At 36.6% G+C, this 18,882-nt stretch overlaps 1 protein-coding gene across 1 annotated transcript; it reads left to right on the top strand.

Moving 5' to 3' along the window:
* Positions 1-461: 461 nt before the first annotated feature.
* Positions 462-12,351, top strand: LOC139762733 (vacuolar protein sorting-associated protein 37A-like). The gene is made up of 6 exons (XM_071687782.1): positions 462-525; positions 987-1,090; positions 3,192-3,350; positions 4,916-5,067; positions 10,512-10,631; positions 11,768-12,351. The coding sequence occupies exons 2-6, from the start codon at positions 1,033-1,035 to the stop codon at positions 11,840-11,842; spliced, it is 564 nt and encodes a 187-aa protein (XP_071543883.1). The 5' UTR covers positions 462-525; positions 987-1,032; the 3' UTR covers positions 11,843-12,351.
* The last annotated feature ends 6,531 nt before the right edge of the window (positions 12,352-18,882 follow it).

Below are 18,882 nucleotides of genomic sequence, written 5' to 3'. Positions count from 1 at the left end.
GGGAGACCAAATTGGAGGTGGAAAAGATTTTGATCGCTGGGAGTACACTCTCGTCAAAGAAATTACTCTAAAGGAGCTTACATTTTCCTTCTACTGAAAGTAGTGCAGTATTGGGCTGCTGGAGGCTTTAGAAAGATCCTGGTTAATACCAATGTGAGTTTGTTTATGTGTGTGTGTGTGTGTGTGTGTGTCATAATAAACTAAAATAATTCCATTTATTTTGTTATCTATAGTTTTTTCTCGTGCATATTTTCCTGCTGGCTTAAGAAATCTATACCATTCGATAATTTGCCGTTTTAGAATATACAAATTCTAATTTTTTCTAAAAGTACCAAATGCATTCTTTAGATTCTTTAATAAAATCATAAATTACATTATATCTTAAGTATTTGAATACATATGTAGCTTTGATAGGTAAAATAAGTATGATACATCAATGATGAACATTTTAGAAAACACCGTTTATTTGTTTACATCAGCTGTTAAAGCCGAGGTAAGCGTTGTTGGTGAGAGCCGAGTTGGCACGTAAGTAACATTAGTGCTATTTTGTTTTGTATCTTTTTTAGAATAAACCTATGCATTGTAGATAAAGTAGGATATTTACATCTGGGTATGAATTCCTCAGAGTATTGCTCTGTGTGAAACAGTATTTGTCAACGATTTGGCAAATGTAATATCTAGAAAGAGATTTTCTCGGTAAAGTTTCAACTTAAAAAGGCATCACAGAGGTATAATGTACCCCAAATTAGAGTAAGATGTTAAGGGTGAGGACTCAATTTACACATTTTTGTCTTATACGATACCAAACATGCGAGAGTGGCGAGGTCTGTTAGTTTAGGGATATATGTGAGATTAAAAGAAATAAAGTTATGTGTTATTTAGAGTTACGGTGAATGTGTGCATGATAATACTTGCATAAGATTAATGTTTTAAGTAGGCATATCCCATTTAGGTATGACGTATATGGTAATCACCTATATTTACAGATCTCATTGATGACATTGTGAACAAAAGTTTGAAGGAAGTGTTATCATGGATCCTAGTCTTGGTTCACCACATTCTTACTTTCCTGTGTCTCATTCTTCTCAAGGTTAGTGTTAAGAGGGTAAGGTCTGTTGTATTCAAATCCTAGTATTGCCAAACCCTATGACATTTGACATAAACTATTGTCTGCTGAATCTCACCTGCAGTAATGATATTTTTTTCTCTTCATAAGATGTTAATCTTGCCTAGGATTAACGGCATGGTCATCTGTCACCCGCTGGAGAAGGGCTCTTAACCAACTGTAATTGTGCAGATATGAAATATCATTGGTGTGGCCATCACAATTACATTTCTCCAGTATAATTTTTTCAGTCACCTAGAGAATAAAATGCAAGTGATATAATCATAGGTTTAATAACAATGTACATTATATATTATCATGGGATTACTAATATACTTTTCCTTTTGTTGCACAGTATTCTTGGGTAAAAATCTGCTGATGAAAGTTCCTTTTACCCTTGTATTATGAGTAGCTTTGGAAATGAAGTATTTTGTTTTGCTGTGCTACTGTAGTGTTTAATGAATGCTGTAAAACAGAAGTATTATAAATCAAGAGAAGTTGAAAGTTGTAAAAGTTATGTATATAAGGGAAAACATGGGATTGATTTATACCAAAGCAGGTAAAATACTTGTGAAATAATCAGTGGAATTTATGAAAAGCACACCTAACTTCCTTAGCTGTCGAATTATATTTCATCATTCAGTACTCTAGCTGAAATACAGTAATCACATCCATGACTTAGCATTATGCCACTGCTGAAAAATGTGAGCAAGCAAATGACAGAGTGGCCAACAGCTCCCCAAGTCACCAAGTTCATTAGATCTCTAACAACAGACCTATTTAATGTTAACGTTATCTCGGAGAGAAAAAATGGGTATGTTTGAAGGATTAGTGGTTTCAACAATGTTATAAGTTTGCTAGGTATGAGCTATAGATAACGTTGTGCGGAGGAGGGTGGATATGCTGGAAATGAAATGTTTGCGGACAATATGTAGTGTGACATGATTTGATCGAGTAAGTAATGAAAGGGTAAGAGAGATGTGTGGTAATAAAAAGAGTGTGGTTGAGAGAGCAGAGGAGGTTGTATTGAAATGGTTTGGTCACATGGAGAGAATGAGTGAGGAAAGATTGACAAAAAGGATATATGTGTCAGAGGTGGAGGGAACGAGGAGAAGTGGGAGACCAAATTGGAGGTGGAAGGATGGAGTGAAAAAGATTTTGAGTCATCAGGGCCTGAACATACAGGAGGGTGAAAGGCATGCAAGGAATGGAGTGAATTGGAACAATGTGGTATACCGGGGTGGATGTGCTGTCAATGGATTGAACCAGGGCATGTGAAGCATCTGGGGTAAACCATGGAAAGTTTTGTGGGACCTGGATGTGGAAAAAGAGCTGTGGTTTCGGTGCATTACACATGACAGCTAGAAACTGAGTGTGAAGGAATGTGGCCTTTGTTGTCTATGTATATACATGTGTATGTGGGTGGGTTGGGCCATTCTATCATATGTTTCCTAGCGCTACCTCGCTAACGCGTGAGACAGCAATTGAGTATAATATATATATAAAGATAATTTTTATCATACTTATTGGCCACTAGGAGAGCCTAGGTGAGGTTTTCACAGGTTCTGTTGATTTTTTATAAGTGCCAACTTTTGCATTTAATAACCCCACATTTTCCCTGATATAGCTTCATAAACCTTTAGTTCTGTTACCAGATATATATCATGTATATATATCATGTAAGAGACTAATGTTCCAGCTCATGTTCTGGAACTGTTGCATTCTGTAAACACTATATGAATATTGCAAAACAGAATCACTCACAATCCAGTTACCTTTTATGTGAGGTTGGACTGAACTTTTTCCAGTCTACCAATTAGTGGACTAGTATATGTTATTAGAATTTTGTAATTATATGTGTATGCATATCAGTTCAGTTGATGATTTGCACCATTTACAAGATCTAAATGCCTATTGATTGTTTTAGAATATTCATACTTGACTGTAACTATAAAATACATCTAGGTCCAGGAATAAGTGTTTGGAAAAGAAGTGAATTATTATTGCAAATGATTTTACATGTCTAGAGACTGGGAAAGAGTTGTTATCATTTGATATATATTGAAAGAACTGTCATTTTTTCCAGTTGGTGTATTACCTGAAGTAGCATCCTTAAGCCGTGATGAGCTGGAGGACATATTAACCTGTGAGGACAAACTGACAGAATTTGTGGCTGGTTTGCCTCAGTTGACAGCAGTTAAGACTCACTGTGATCAGCTCATTGCCCAGAATGAAGCTTTAGCTAGTAAGTTCTAGTCTTCACTGCATTTCATCCAATTTATTTTGAATAGTGCAGGAATTTATGATTGAGCCCATGTCTCAGTCATTATTTTAAGAATGAATTATTTGATTAAAGTCTTTTGTGTTCATTTTGCTTTGCCTATAAGAAATAAAAGTAGAGATTTACTTCATATGAAACATTCAGTAAATTGTTATGACATAGTTAAGGTCTAATGCAGCACAGAATAAAATGGTTAAAGTGAAAAATGTGCCACAGAACATTTCAGTTTAGACTATATTGAGAAGGTTTTCTCCCCAACCTGAGAATATTAGCAATACTTGAAATATTAAAAGTAGATTTTTAAATCATTTAAACTAAGTGCATCACAGCCATTTCAACCTTGGTGTGATACTTCAGCATTTAGATCTTGGTATAGCATGGTCATTTGAGCCCATGTATTTATAACCTGTTGCATGATCCTACATTTTATTTTTTTTCCACTCTGCTGTTCCTCTAATATCATATTTGAAATCACCTGTCGTAGTCTTGAATGTTCAGGTATAATACTTGGCTGCTGTCTTCATCTTAACCCCACAAATTATCATTTATTTACACTGCATGGTAGGATGGATGTCCAGGTTGGATGCTTGCACTCTGTCCAGCCCCAATTGATTTCGTTTAGGTAACTGAACCTTGTTGATATTTCTGCATGCTAATTACTTAAAAGTAACATTTCTTTTGTTATCAGTCAATCTTATTAGTAACTAAACAAGTTTTGATCATTATATTCTATTTGTTTATGAACAGAAATTTATATGTTAGAGATTCAGGGTTTTATTGTTAGAAGTTTTAGCTATTTTGGTATCAACTGTTGTGCTAAGTTATGTTATTTCATGGCAAAGTTATGATAAATGAGCAGCCATTATGTATGGGTATACTTGTGGAGCAGTTAAAGGATTAAGGCTTTCACGAGAAAAATGTATCTTAATCCAGCAGGATACATTCATAACAGAAAACTCATCCTTCTCAGATGTAGATGATTTCATCCACGTTATGTACATTAACAAAGTTTTGTTAAAATTTTGTGGGATAGCTCTTTAAATCCAATTTGAAATAAAGTTGTTTGTTGTAGCCATTCCTGTGATTAGGTACCTCACAACTTATAAAAGTTTTTTAAGTGTGAGATCTTACTTCCACACAGCATTTACTCGCACTTATTTAAAAACAAAAAACATTGAATGGTAAACATTTCAGTTAAATTGTTCATTTCAGTGATAAAGGACTGTATAGAAAGATTCAATGTTGGAGAGAGGGTGAGTAAAGAAGTAGTAGAAGTAGTTGGTAAAGAAGATAGATACCATTTGCCTCTAGGGCATTGACGCGCATTTCATGGACAGCATATAGCAAATGTACATTGAGTCTTGTTTTATTAATACTTACATATAGAACTGAAATAAATGCTCCCATGTGAACTGTATCTGTGCCACTGTGCAGGTGGTTGTCAGTGTTATAGTGTGCACCTTTTTGGCTTGTTAGATGTGAAATAATGGCTCGCTGCTGTTTAAGGTATTAGAATTTCTGTATTACAGAAGCTAATTTGGAACGCAGTAGTGAGTATGAACGTGTGAGAGATGCCACAATCCAAAAAGTGGAAGAACTCACCTCCTTGCGTGCTAGCTTTGAGGACATGACTCTGATGCAGCAGAAGGCTTCAGAGAAACTTGCTCCAGCAAATATTCAAGTAAGTTCATTCCAATTTTCATATCAAGTTGATTCATTGCAAGTATGTTTAGACTGATAATGTCAAAAAGATATAATGGTATATTAACTGCATCTGTAGGTCAGCCACATAATGACATTGGCCTGTAACATCATATTCCACTTTTATTGATTACTGTCTTTCTTCTTATCAAATATTAACTGTTTTATTGTACATTTTTTCTCCTTTTTATAAATATTCCTTAGTGGACAATAGAAATTCATAAGAATGTTTCCTTTTGGAATACCTGTATATCATGAATTATATATATATATTATTGAAGAAAGATGGAGTGAAAAAGATTTTGTGTGATCGGGGCCTGAACATGCAGGAGGGTGAAAGGAGGGCAAGGAATAGAGTGAATTGGAGCGATGTGGTATACCGGGGTTGACGTGCTGTCAGTGGATTGAATCAAGGCATGTGAAGCGTCTGGGGTAAACCATGGAAAGCTGTGTAGGTATGTATATTTGCGTGTGTGGACGTATGTATATACATGTGTATGGGGGGGGTTGGGCCATTTCTTTCGTCTGTTTCCTTGCGCTACCTCGCAAACACGGGAGACAGCGACAAAGTATAAAAAAAAAAAAAAAAAAAATTATTGAAGAAAGTACACAAAAACTAGTAAACTTTATATCAGTGTAGGAAGGTATATATTGTCAACGGGGTGCACCTTATTTGGCTGCATGGATCCTCCTTATATTTGTATACACTAAGTATGTGATGATTATGGTTTTTTCCAAGGTGTGATTTCATTCTGTGTATACCTAAACACATTTCAACCTCTAGATTTTTTATTTATTTATCTTTATTTTGCTTTTTTGTTGTCTCCCACGTTAACGAGGTAGTGCAAGGAAACAGACGAAAGAATGGCTCAATCCACCCACTTACACATGTATATACATACACGTCCACACATGCAAATATACATACCTATACATCTCAACGTATACATATATATACACACACACACATATACATATATACACATGTACATAATTCATACTGTCTGCCTTTATTCATTCCCATCGCCACCTCGCCACACATGAAATAACAACCCCCTCCCCCCTCATGTGTGCGAGGTAGTGCTAGGAAAAGACAACAAAGGCCCCATTCGTTCACACTCAGTCTCTAGCTGTTATGTAATAATGCACCGAAACCACAGCTCTCTTTCCACATCCAGGCCCCACAGAACTTTCCATGGTTTACCCCAGACACTTCACATGCCCTGGTTCAATCCATTGACAGCATGTCGACCCTGGTATACCACATCGTTCCAATTCACTCTATTCCTTGCACGCCTTTCACCCTCCTGCATGTTCAGGCCCTGATGACTCAAAATCTTTTTCACTCCCTCTTTCCAGCTCCAATCTGGTCTCCCACTTCTTCTCGTTCCCTCCACCTCTGACACATATATCCTCTTTGTCAGTCTTTCCTCACTCATTCTCTCCATGTGACCAGACCATTTCAAAACACCCTCCTCTGCTCTCTCAACCACACTCTTTTTATTACCACACATCTCTCTTACCCTATTATTACTTACTCGATCAAACCACCTCACACCACATATTGTCCTCAAACATCTCATTTCCAGCACATCCACCCTCCTGCGTACAACTCTATCCATAGCCAACACCTCGCAACCAAACAACATTGTTGGAACTACTGTTCCTTCAAGCATACCCATTTTTGCTTTCCGAGATAATGTTCTCGACCTCCACACATTCTTCAAGGCTCCCAGAACTTTCACCCCCTCCCCCACCCTATGATTCACTTCCGCTTCCATGGTTCCATCCGCTGCCAAATCCACTCCCAGATATCTAAAACACTTCACTTCCTCCAGTTTTTCTCCATTCAAACTTACCTCCCAATTGACTTGACCCTCAATCCTACTGTACCTAATAACCTTGCTCTTATTCACATTTACTCTCAACTTTCTTCTTTCACACACTTTACCAAACTCAGTCACCAGCTTCTGCAGTTTCTCACATGAATCAGCCACCAGCGCTGTATCATCAGCGAACAACAACTGACTCACTTCCCAAGCTCTCTCATCCACAACAGACTGCATACTTGCCCCTCTTTCCAAAACTCCTGCATTCACCTCCCTAACAACCCCATCCATAAACAAATTAAACAACCATGGAGACATCACACACCCCTGCCGCAAACCTACATTAACTGAGAACCAATCACTTTCCTCTCTTCCTACACATACACATGCCTTACATCCTGATAAAAACTTTTCACTGCTTCTAACAACTTGCCTCCCACACCATATATTCTTAATACCTTCCTCAGAGCATCTCTATCAACTATATCATATGCCTTCTCCAGATCCATAAATGCTACATACAAATCCATTTGCTTTTCTAAGTGTTTCTCACATACAATCTTCAAAGCAAACACCTGATCCACACATCCTCTACCACTTTTGAAAGCTCACTGCTCTTCTCCAGTCTGATGCTCTGTACATGCCTTCAACCTCTCAATCAATACCCTCCCATATAATTTCCCAGGAATACTCAACAAACTTATACCTCTGTAATTTGAGCACTCACCTTTGTCCCCTTTGCCTTTGTACCATGGCACGATGCAAGCATTCCACCAATCCTCAGGCACCTCACCATGAATCTTACATACATTGAATAACCTTACCAACCAGTCAACAATACAGTCACCCCCTTTTTTAATAAATTCCAGTGCAGTACCATCCAAACCCGCTGCCTTGTCGGCTTTCATCTTCCCCAAAGCTTTTACTACCTCTTCTCTGTTTACCAAATCATTTTCCCTAACCCTCTCACTTTGCACACCACCTCAACCAAAACACCCTATATCTGCCGCTCTATCATCAAACACGTTCAACAAACCTTCAAAATACTCTCTCCATCTCCTCACATCACCACTACTTGTTATCACTTCACCATTAGCCCCCTTCACTGAAGTTGCCATTACTAGGGTAATATCACACGTTCAATACATGTTCTTTACAGCGACAAAGCAAAATAATAATAATAATGATACATGTCTTTTATGTTTCATTCACAATATCTCAGTTTAATTATTATTTATGTGGAGTGAATATTATTCACATGAAAAAATGAAGAATTAACCTTGCTGTATATTCATCATAAATGTTGACAATGATACTAGAGAAATTGTTTCTTTTACTATAAGACTATCTATTGTAGTTACTTTGTTGAATCTAGCTTCCTGCAATAATGACACAATTAACCTTTCTCTTACAAATAATGGGTGACTTTAATGCATGGCATTGTTTCTTCCTGTATTGTTAGTTTGCTGATTCCATCTCAGGATAAAATGTGGAGTCATGCATCATTTAAGAACTCAGATGATGGTACAGAAGTTTAGAGGAACATATTATGGCTCTGTGCAATGTCCTACATTCAGCCACAAATTTGTCTCAACACAATGGAAGGGCAATTAGATTTTTTTTTAATAGTTTATGGGGAATATGATGTGTGATTTTTTTTTCCAGCTGTACTGTAAGGTTATTAGTTACATCAGTGGATGAGATGTGGAAGCTAACATTAGCAAGGAATTCATGTAAGGACATGGTTTAAAAACACAAATGTGGCTCAGTGCAACATGCTATGACCAGCCACAAACACAGCTGCATTATTGTTTAAATTACACCACCAGAGCACGGTATTTTTGTCGAACATGATTTTTAACCAGTTCCTTTTCTTTACAGATATGTTTTGAAAATATTTATGTATTCTTATCTTATTTATTATACTTTGTAAAAAGGCAAAGGGGATAAGAGTGAGTGCTCAGATTACAGAGGTATACGTTTGTTGAGTATTCCTGGGAAATTATGTTGGAGGGTATTGATTGAGAGGGTGAAGGCATGTACAGAGCATCAGATTGGGGAAGAGCAGTGAGCTTTCAAAAGTGGTAGAAGATGTGTGGATCAGGTGTTTGCTTTGAAGATTGTATGTGAGAAACACTTAGAAAAGCAAATGGATTTGTATGTAGCATTTATGGATCTGGAGAAGGCATATGATATAGCTGATAGAGATGCTCTGAGGAAGGTATTAAGAATATATGGTGTGGGAGGTAAGTTGTTAGAAGTAGTGAAAAGTTTTATCAAGGATTTAAGGCATGTGTACATGTAGGAAGAGAGGAAAGTGATTGGTTCTCAGTGAATGTTGGTGGTTTGCGGTAGGGGTGCATGATGTCTCCATGGTTGTTTAATCTGGTTGTGAATGGGGTTGTTAGGGAGGTGAATGCAAGAGTTGTTGAAAGAGGGGCAATTATGCAGTCTGTTGTGGATGAGAGAGCTTGGGAAGTGAGTCAGTTGTTGTTTGCTGATGATACAGTGCTGGTGGCTGATTCGAATGAGAAACTGCAGAAGCTGGTGACTGAGTTTGGTAAAGTGTGTGAAAGAAGAAAGCTGAGAGTAAATGTGAATAAGAGCAAGGTTATTAGATACAGCAGGGTTGAGGGACAAGTCAATTGGGAGGTAAGTTTGAATGGAGAAAAACTGGAGGAAGTGAAGTGTTTTATACATCTGGTGGTGGATTTGGCAGCAGATCCTGGGTAAAACCAGGACTCTTTTATTGAAATTATAACAATTTATTTGCTCTTATTTTACTAACAGCCATATTTGACATTCAAATAGTCTTTTCCAAACTTATTCATCTTGCTTTTGTTACAATTTGCATTCAACTTTCTTTGTTATTTACTCTTTTGAGATTGTTTCAGCATTACTTTTAATTATCATTTTCATATTTTCTCAGTAATGTATAGTCATTTAGTCCAGTTCTCTCATAGCATTAAAAGTATCAGATAGCAAAGACCTTCAAGAGCCATTACCTTTCAGCACTCTCTGATTCTTTATCTCTGTTTACACTTTAAGTTAGAATGTCATAATGCTATCATTGGATGTATTATATCAACTGTGGTGAGAAAATTCATCTTTATATGGTCACCCAATTCTCTACAGGCTGAAATATCTGTTACTGCATCAAGGAATTTTCTTTTTCACTCCACATGTACGTCCATATTTTGTAAAATCTGTATAGCTTTTGTCTTTATTTTTTGTCACTTGAGAAATTCATAATGAAGTGTAAATGCATGCCCACATGTTTCATTGAATCTGTCTCTCTGATCTTTTAATTGTTGCTCATGGTCATTATCTTGTAAAGTTTTATTTTATACCGTTTGATGATTTAGGTAGTGAAAAGCTAGCCTTAAAATTTTAGAAGAAAATCAGTAGTGCATTGATGCATTATGATGAAAACAAAAATCACACTTGTGTATGGAGTGAGAAATTTTGCCTACTCAGGTTAATATATATGTTATGCCACTGCATTGAGTTACCCATTATCTTTTCAAAAGGAAACTGCAAGATCAGAAGTGACTGTGAAAACCTCTTAATTAATCACAAGTTCTTTTGTATACAGGAAAGTCTACTGATATTTGCAGTACAGTCTGAAGAAGAAAGTGAGAAAATAGCAGAGGACTTTTTGCAAAAACAGATTGATGTTGAGGAATTTCTAGGAAGTTATATGGAGAAAAGAATAGTAAGTACATAGAAAATTTAGATTGATATTAAAACTAAAGATAGTTCGTGTAATAATCATTCTTGTTGGTTGGAATTTACCTTGGGGGCTGATAGATTGGGATGTACTTCAGATTTTGTGATTTGATATTGAAATGCTCACTTCTATGGTGGAAAGTTTATCCAAAAAGGGGACAGCCCAGAATTATACTGTATAGTGTAAGAGCAAATAAAAGTTAAGTAAGGCAATTTTGGACATGGTTTGGTTATTAGGTGAAGATTGAAATTGTTAAATATTTTGCTAGTGTATGATTAAGGATAGTTGAGCTTAAGACAGAATATCAGTATTAAAAGTTTGCATTTTTTTTTAAGTAATAAATGAATAGTACTGTTGCAGAGCACCGTTGGAATGAGTGATACAGCCTACTTCACTGAATGCTAATGAGACTTGAATCTGTAAATCATTCTATCTCATAGAATGCAAGATTTATCCATGAACTCTGTTAAAGTGAACACAGATTGTTAAGCAATGATGAAATATAAAAACATACCAACCATCCTCCAAGAACTTGTTGTTGAATTAGACCATCAATTAGTTCATGTATACTACAAGATCACTATAGTCAGAGTCTTTTTGAGGCTCACAAAAGAATGTGGATGGATAGAATCTCTCATCCCTGTGAGTTGCTTTATGGTTGGAGGATGCCGTGTTAAAAGAAAGTATAAAGTGAATGATGGAGAATTTTTAAGGGATATGTAGAAATAAGAAAACATAAGTGGACAGTTAGATAGGTTTTATTATAACAAAGGTTATTTTGAATTGGTGTTACAATAGGTGTGAAGTGAGTTGAGAACAAGTTAGAATCATAGGTGAATGAGAGAACAAATGTGGAATGATATGTATACTGTATATGTATATGTATACTGCACATAGAAGAATTTTTATATGACTCTCAGGCTACACTAGGGAAAACAACAGATTAGATGCTGATATTCACATTGATATGCTTCTAACTTGATGAGATGATTAGCATAGCTTTTACAGATTTTTTCATTGTCTTCATTTTTGCGTGCAGATATTGTAAATATATAAAAGAAATTTTGTAGTAGAAGAAACTTTTAGTATTTTGTATTTGATTCCTATTCTTTAACTTACAGGAAACTCATTTGAGGAAGTTTAAAGGTGAGAGACTTGGTGCTCAGTTGCGAGAACTACATAAAGCTGGCTTTTAAGATGAGGTGCAGGAAAAGCAAAAAAGGTTGATAAAGCTACAGAAGAAGTGTGGGGAGAACGTACACCCTAGATTATATGAAAGAGATATTGTAATTGTTATTGAAGAAAGTTGTCAAAAGTCTCCAGGGTGTCTCACTGATTCAAATAGATAAATGGTAATTTAAGAAGACATACAGTGAGAAGTAAAGTTTAGATGTCATGTAAAAATTGTTAACAGGTCATTGCTGTTTCCTGTGGGGTGGGGTAGCGACAGGAATGGATGAAGGCAAGCAAGTATGAATATGTACATGTGTATATATGTATGTCTGTGTGTGTGTATGTATATGTATATATATGTTGATATGCATATGTATGTATATGTTGATATGTTATGTATGTATATGTGCATATATGGGCATTTATGTATATACATGTGTATATGAATGGATGGGCCATTCTTCGTCTGTTTCCTGGCACTACCTCACTGATGCGGGAACAGCAATTATGTATAATAAAAAAGAAAATTATGTATATATATATATGTATATATCCCTGGGGATAGGGGACAAAGAATAATTTCCACGTATACCCTGCGTGTTGTAAAAGGCGACTAAAGGGGGGGGGGGGAGCAGGGCGCTGGAAATCCTCTTCTCTGTTTTTAATTTTCCAAAAGAATGAACAGAAAAGGAGGCCAAGTGAGGATATTCCCTTTCACATACTTTGCCAAACTCAGTCACCAACCTCTGCAGTTTCTTTCCTGAATCTGCCAACAGCACTGTATCATCAGTGAATAACAACTGACTCACTGCCCAAGCCCTCTTATCCAGAACAGACTGCATACTTGCCCTTTTCTCTAAAGCCCTTGCATTCACTTCTCTAACCACCGAATCCATAAACAAATTAAACCACCATGGAGACATCATGCACCCTGCCACAAACCGACATTCACTGGGAACCAATCACTTTCTTCCCTTCTTACTTGTACATGCCTTACATCCTTGGTAGAAGCTTTTCACTGCTTCTAGCAACTTACCTCCTATATATATATATATATATATATATATATATATATATATATATATATATATATATATTTTTTTTTGTGCTTTGTCGCTGTCTCCCGCGTTTGTGAGGTAGCGCAAGGAAACAGACGAAAGAAATGGCCCAACCCACCCCCATACACATGTATATACATACGTCCACACACGCAAATATACATACCTACACAGCTTTCCATGGTTTACCCCAGACGCTTCACATGCCCTGATTCAACCCACTGACAGCACGTCAACCCCGGTATACCACATCGATCCAATTCACTCTATTCCTTGCCCTCCTTTCACCCTCCTGCATGTTCAGGCCCCGATCACACAAAATCTTTTTCACTCCATCTTTCCACCTCCAATTTGGTCTCCCACTTCTCCTCGTTTCCTCCACCTCCGACACATATATCCTCTTGGTCAATCTTTCCTCACTCATTCTCTCCATGTGCCCAAACCATTTCAAAACACCCTCTTCTGCTCTCTCAACCATGCTCTTTTTATTTCCACACATCTCTCTCACCCTTACGTTACTTACTCGATCAAACCACCTCACACCACACATTGTCCTCAAACATCTCATTTCCAGCACATCCATCCTCCTGCGCACAACTCTATCCATAGCCCACACCTCGCAACCATACAACATTGTTGGAACCACTATTCCTTCAAACATACCCATTTTTGCTTTCCGAGATACTGTTCTCGACTTCCACACATTCTTCAAGGCTCCCAGAATTTTCGCCCCCTCCTTCACCCTATGATCCACTTCCGCTTCCATGGTTCCATCCGCTGCCAGATTCACTCCCAGATATCTAAAACACTTCACTTCCTCCAGTTTTTCTCCATTTAAACTTACCTCCCAATTGACTTGTCCCTAAACCTCTGACACATATATCCTCTTTGTCAGTCTTTCCTGACTCATTTTCTCCATGTGACTGAACTATTTCAATACACCCTCTTTTGTGTGTGATGAAGAATCCTTAACATAATGAAGTATTTAATAGTAATTCCAATGTGATGAATGAAACTGCTTTTTTAAACATCCATTGATAAAGAATTTGCAGTTTTATTCAAGATTTAGTGTTGGCATGAACATTTCAATTCCCCATTAATATCATTTGTAACTGACCTGTTATTTTCCACTAGTAATCAACAAAGACATCACTTTATTATCCAGAGTCACATGTGATTTATTAATTTAAAAGCAAAAAATTTGATCATTCACCTACAGCGTAGCATTCAGTACCCTTTACATCACACATGGTTTAAGGGTAAACATAATGTGCAAAGGGATTCTTATAGAGAATCCCAAGACTTCCATGTAGTTTCCTTGTTAACAAATTGTTTTTAGGTCAAAGGAGACACTCTTACAAAAAACTTTCATGGAAAGAAGGTAAGCCTGAGAGGTTTTGTTTTGGAATCTATTGCTTATAAAACAGCACCTATAATGATATCTTGCCTAGAACCATTACCTTGAAATGAATTATGTGATTTACAGTTGTTGCTTGTTATGACTGATTTGTTATAAATCTCCTTTATTTTTTCTTAAATCTGTTGAACCTCTGCTTCATATCTCCATTTATGTAAATCAGATGATCATTTTCTACAGGAAGACAGGGTATTGAAATATTTTTTGATGAATATCGCTCTTGACTAAGAAGTGATTGGAAACACAATAGTGTATAGGAAAACAGAAGACTCAGAAAAGTAGTATAAGTTTGAAAATATATGACTCACAAAGACTTTTGTGCAGTATAAGTGTGAATAGAAAAATGAAATTAAAAATGTTCATGGCAGTCCAAGTACTTCTTCATTGGTAGTTCACAAATGATAGTAATAACCTTTCTTTCCAATTCCACAGTATTTACATCCAGTATGACTTTTCTAACTATAAATAAAAGTTGATTGAGGGATGCTTATCTGATAAAGGAAGGAATGAGGGGCAACAAAATTTGCTTTAGTGATCCTCTAACTGGGCTAGAATGTCTCATGTGTTCTCTCCATGTATTTTTCCCAGTGATAAGTAGTAAAGTCAAGCATGTTCACATTTACTTAGGAGCACTAGTTATTAGATCTATGCCGGTATCATTGGCTTCTTCCGAAATCCGGAACAAGAATAGTGGGTTGTAATCCATCTATCTGTAAACAGTTCCTATTTTCCTTTTTGATGATTTTCATCTTTTCTTTTTTCATTCTTACTTGGTTTTCTCACATAAGTGAAGTTGTTTCTAAAACAGATGACTAAGACCTTAGGGAGAAAAGATTTTTGTTTGTTTGTTTCCTCATTTTCTTTGAAAAGTCAAAGGATGGGAGAGTTTTCAACCTCCCACTCCTCTCTCTCTTAGTCACCTTCTACAACATGCAAGAGATACATAGGCAGTTTTCTTTCTCCCTTCTCCTCAGAGATAATGATTTTGATATTTTAAGATCTTACAGCCATGTACATTGCATATACTGTATTTGGTGAAATATGCCATGCATTCCATATTACATTTTGTAGATTGATTTATTTGCATTGCTCTTCTTTCACACCTTTTGTCTTGCACACTTAGGCAGACCCTTTAATTCATTAGTGCCATCCACACTTCTAATGACTGTTGTTAAAGAAGTATTGTGCTCCTGTTATTGAACCTCTAATTCTGCATCATAAAGACTGCATGACCTAAATCCTCTTAGATTTATTCTTTATTATTTCAGACACACTGAAAATGGTTCTTATTAAATCAGAGTGTAATCTTTGCATGATAATTCTTTAGCAGTGTAAAATCCTGCATTGATATATTTGTGAAAATACCTTCAGGTTAAGAAGATAATGTGTATAACTATTAAGCTAGATCTTTTGGGAACAAATTTTCATCTGACTTAAGGTGAATTATGATATGTTTATTGCCTGTATGGAGGAAAGAAATGGAGAAGTATTGTTTCATGTCCCATGATAATTTAGAGTACAGGGCTGCACTTTGTTGTGAGAGCTTTATGATGATTTATTCTCACATTTGCTGTGTGTATTACACCATTTTGCAATCTCCCGAACTCCTTTTCTACTTTAAGAAGATCCTTTTCTTGTTCCTAGTCTGAATGAAAATGATTTTTTTAATTCTTTGTATTCACTTGAGAGAAAGATACTTTGATGTTGGCTCAACAGTATTTTTCAATGATTCATTGAAGGGTGTTTTCCAGGTAGAGTAAGTCATTTAAGCTTTAGTGTTTGAAATTAAAGTAGAAAGAATTATTGTAAGAGGATGACTGACAAAAGGGTTGTTTTCTCTTGTATATGTGAAACCTTTAAATTTTTTTGCACTGGAATCTACTCACTGGCTTGCTAGATATTTCATAGTCATATGTTAAAAACATATGTTAAAATATTGTGAAATGTGAAACTTAATACAGTCACCAAGCAATATCAAATGTGCACAGAAATTTCTCTAGAAAATGAATCCTTACTATATGCAGTTGAAATTTGTAGCAACCTCATTTTGTTCAGAAAATTAGTGTCTATTATTTTTTTAACTTTCTTTGTAGAATTGTCAAATGGTATACAAAACCAGAGAAAAATTCAATGAAACCTACACATATTGGTGGCACTGATTGGCATATAAAGTTGCTCCTACTGCTGAGTGCTGAGTGTTTCCTGTGGCATGCATGCTGCATGTAAGGCATTGCAGTTGGTGTGTGTCTCTTGAGTGTTGCCTCTAGCACACCTGCTGCATGCAAGGCATTGTAACTGGTGTTTATTTCCTGAGTGTTGCTTCTAGCATGCCTGCTGCATTTATGTAAGGCATTGTAACTAGTGTTTGTTTCCTGAGTACTGCCTTTAACACACCTGCTACATGTAAGTAAGACATTGTAACTGGTGTTTGTTTCCTGAGTTTTGTCTCTAGCATGCCTGCTGCATGTAAGTAAGGCATTATAACTGATGTTTGTTTCCTCTTGCATTTTATGATCATGTTCTAAGACCGAATTATTGTTCAGTTTTTAGAATTTATCATTGCTTATTTACATTAAATCATTGCCTGCATACAAACTTTAATTTGATAACTTGTTAAATATATAATTTTTAGGGCACTTTTTCTCCACCTTTATGGTGTAAGTCAGTTTGGAAGCCATGCAACATGTCATTCATGTTCTGTTTTAGCATTCTACAAAGTTTATTGCCTCAGAAGATGACTTGAAGTGTAGGTACTTTAAGAACTTCCTTATATATTTACATTTATATTTATATGCACTCACTGAGTTGCCCACCCAGCTGCTTGTAGTGTGGGAGAAATGACACACTCACTTAGAATAATATCAGTCTGTGTAGTGTTCAACTACTGGTGAGGAAATTTAAATCAGAAATTGGTAAGATTTGCGATGAATTGTACATTGTCACATGACAACCATAGCTGTTTAAGGGGCAAGATTATCTGTTTTCGTGTACTGCACTGTTAGTAGCTTCATAGATTTTCTAAGAGCCATATCTTGATGTTTGAAATTAGCTAGAATTCCTCAAGTAGGAAAAATGAGTAATAAAATTTATATTATTTTCATATTAACTCCCCTTATCTGTACTATGTGTCATATTTTCATCAGGAAAAGAAGGATGCCACAGTTTTGTTTATATTTTACGAAATGTATTGTTCACATAGAGTTGTTTGTCCTTTCTAATATGAAATAACATATATATTGTTATGTTGTTAATTGAGATAAGGGCATTTACAGCATGCCAGCCATTTTTATCATAGACATGCATTAAGTTTGATAAATCTTTATGTGAAATTTTTTAAATCTTTTAAATTTTTTAAAAGATATGAATTTATGGTTAGAGGATATATATATATAGTTTGCACTCCTTGTGACCAAGCAGTGTTCAGATTTCTGGCTTTTCTTTGGAATGTAGATACTAGTCTTTCCAGGGGGGTTTCCTTGTCATAAATTATTATTTGTCTGTGATACAGCGCTGGTGGCTGATTCGTGTGAGAAACTGCAGAAGCTGGTGACTGAGTTTGGTAAAGTGTGTGAAAGAAGAAAGCTGAGAGTATATGTGAATAAGAGCAAGGTTATTAGGTACAGTAGGGTTGAGGGACATGTCAATTGGGAAGTAAGTTTGAATGGAGAAAAACTGGAGGAAGTGAAGTGATTTAGATATCTGGGAGTGTATTTGGCAGCAGATGGAACCATGGAAGCAGAAGTGAATCATAGGGTGGGGAAGGGGGCGAAAGTTCTGTAAGCGTTGAAGAATGTGTGGAAGTCGAGAACAATCTTGGAAAGCAAAAATGGGTATGTTTGAAGGAATCGTGGTTCCAACAATGCTATATGGTTGCGAGGTGTAGGCTATAGATAGAGTTGTGTGGAGGAGGATGGATGTGCTGGAAATGAGATGTTTGAGGACAGTATGTGGTGTGAGGTGGTTTGATTGAGTAAGTAATAATAGGGTAAGAGAGATGTGTGGTAATAAAAAGAGTGTGGTTGAGACAGCAGAAGAGGGTGTTTTGAAATGGTTTGGTCACATGGAGAGAGTGAGTGAGGAAAGATTGTCCAAGAGGACATATGTGTCAGAGGTGGAGGGGACGCGGAAAAGTGGGAGACCAAATTGGAGGTGGAAAGATGAAGTGAAAAAGATTTTAAGTGATCAGGGCCTGAACATGCAGGAGGGTGAAAGGCATGCAAGGAATAGAGTGAATTGGAACGATGTGGTATACCGGGGTCGACGAGCTGTCAATGGATTGAACTAGGGCGTGTGAAGCGTCTGGGGTAAACCATGGAAAGTTCTGTGGGGCCTGGATGTGGAAAGGGAGCTGTGGTTTCGATACATTACATGACAGCTAGAGACTGAGTGTGAAGGAATGTGGCCTTTGTTGTCTTTTCTTAGCGCTACCTCGTGCTCATGTGGGGGGGGAGGGGGTTGTTATTTCATGTGTGGTGGGGTGGCGATGGGAACGAATTATGTACATGTGTATATATGTATATGTCTGTGTATGTATATATATGTATACATTGAGATGTATAGGTATGTATATTTGTATGTGTGGACGTGT

Source organism: Panulirus ornatus, chromosome 44, assembly GCF_036320965.1.
Source record: "Panulirus ornatus isolate Po-2019 chromosome 44, ASM3632096v1, whole genome shotgun sequence".
In the NCBI taxonomy this organism is placed as follows: domain Eukaryota; kingdom Metazoa; phylum Arthropoda; class Malacostraca; order Decapoda; family Palinuridae; genus Panulirus; species Panulirus ornatus.
This window is presented reverse-complemented; position numbering and strand designations above follow the sequence as displayed.

Excerpts from the sequence above, each read along its gene's own strand:
- LOC139762733 (XM_071687782.1), top strand. The coding sequence starts at position 1,033 with ATGGATCCTAGTCTTGGTTCACCACATTCTTACTTTCCTGTGTCTCAT. Across the intron at positions 3,351-4,915 it reads CCAGAATGAAGCTTTAGCTA|AAGCTAATTTGGAACGCAGT; the intron begins GTAAGTTCTAGT and ends TCTGTATTACAG. Across the intron at positions 5,068-10,511 it reads TTGCTCCAGCAAATATTCAA|GAAAGTCTACTGATATTTGC; the intron begins GTAAGTTCATTC and ends TTTTGTATACAG.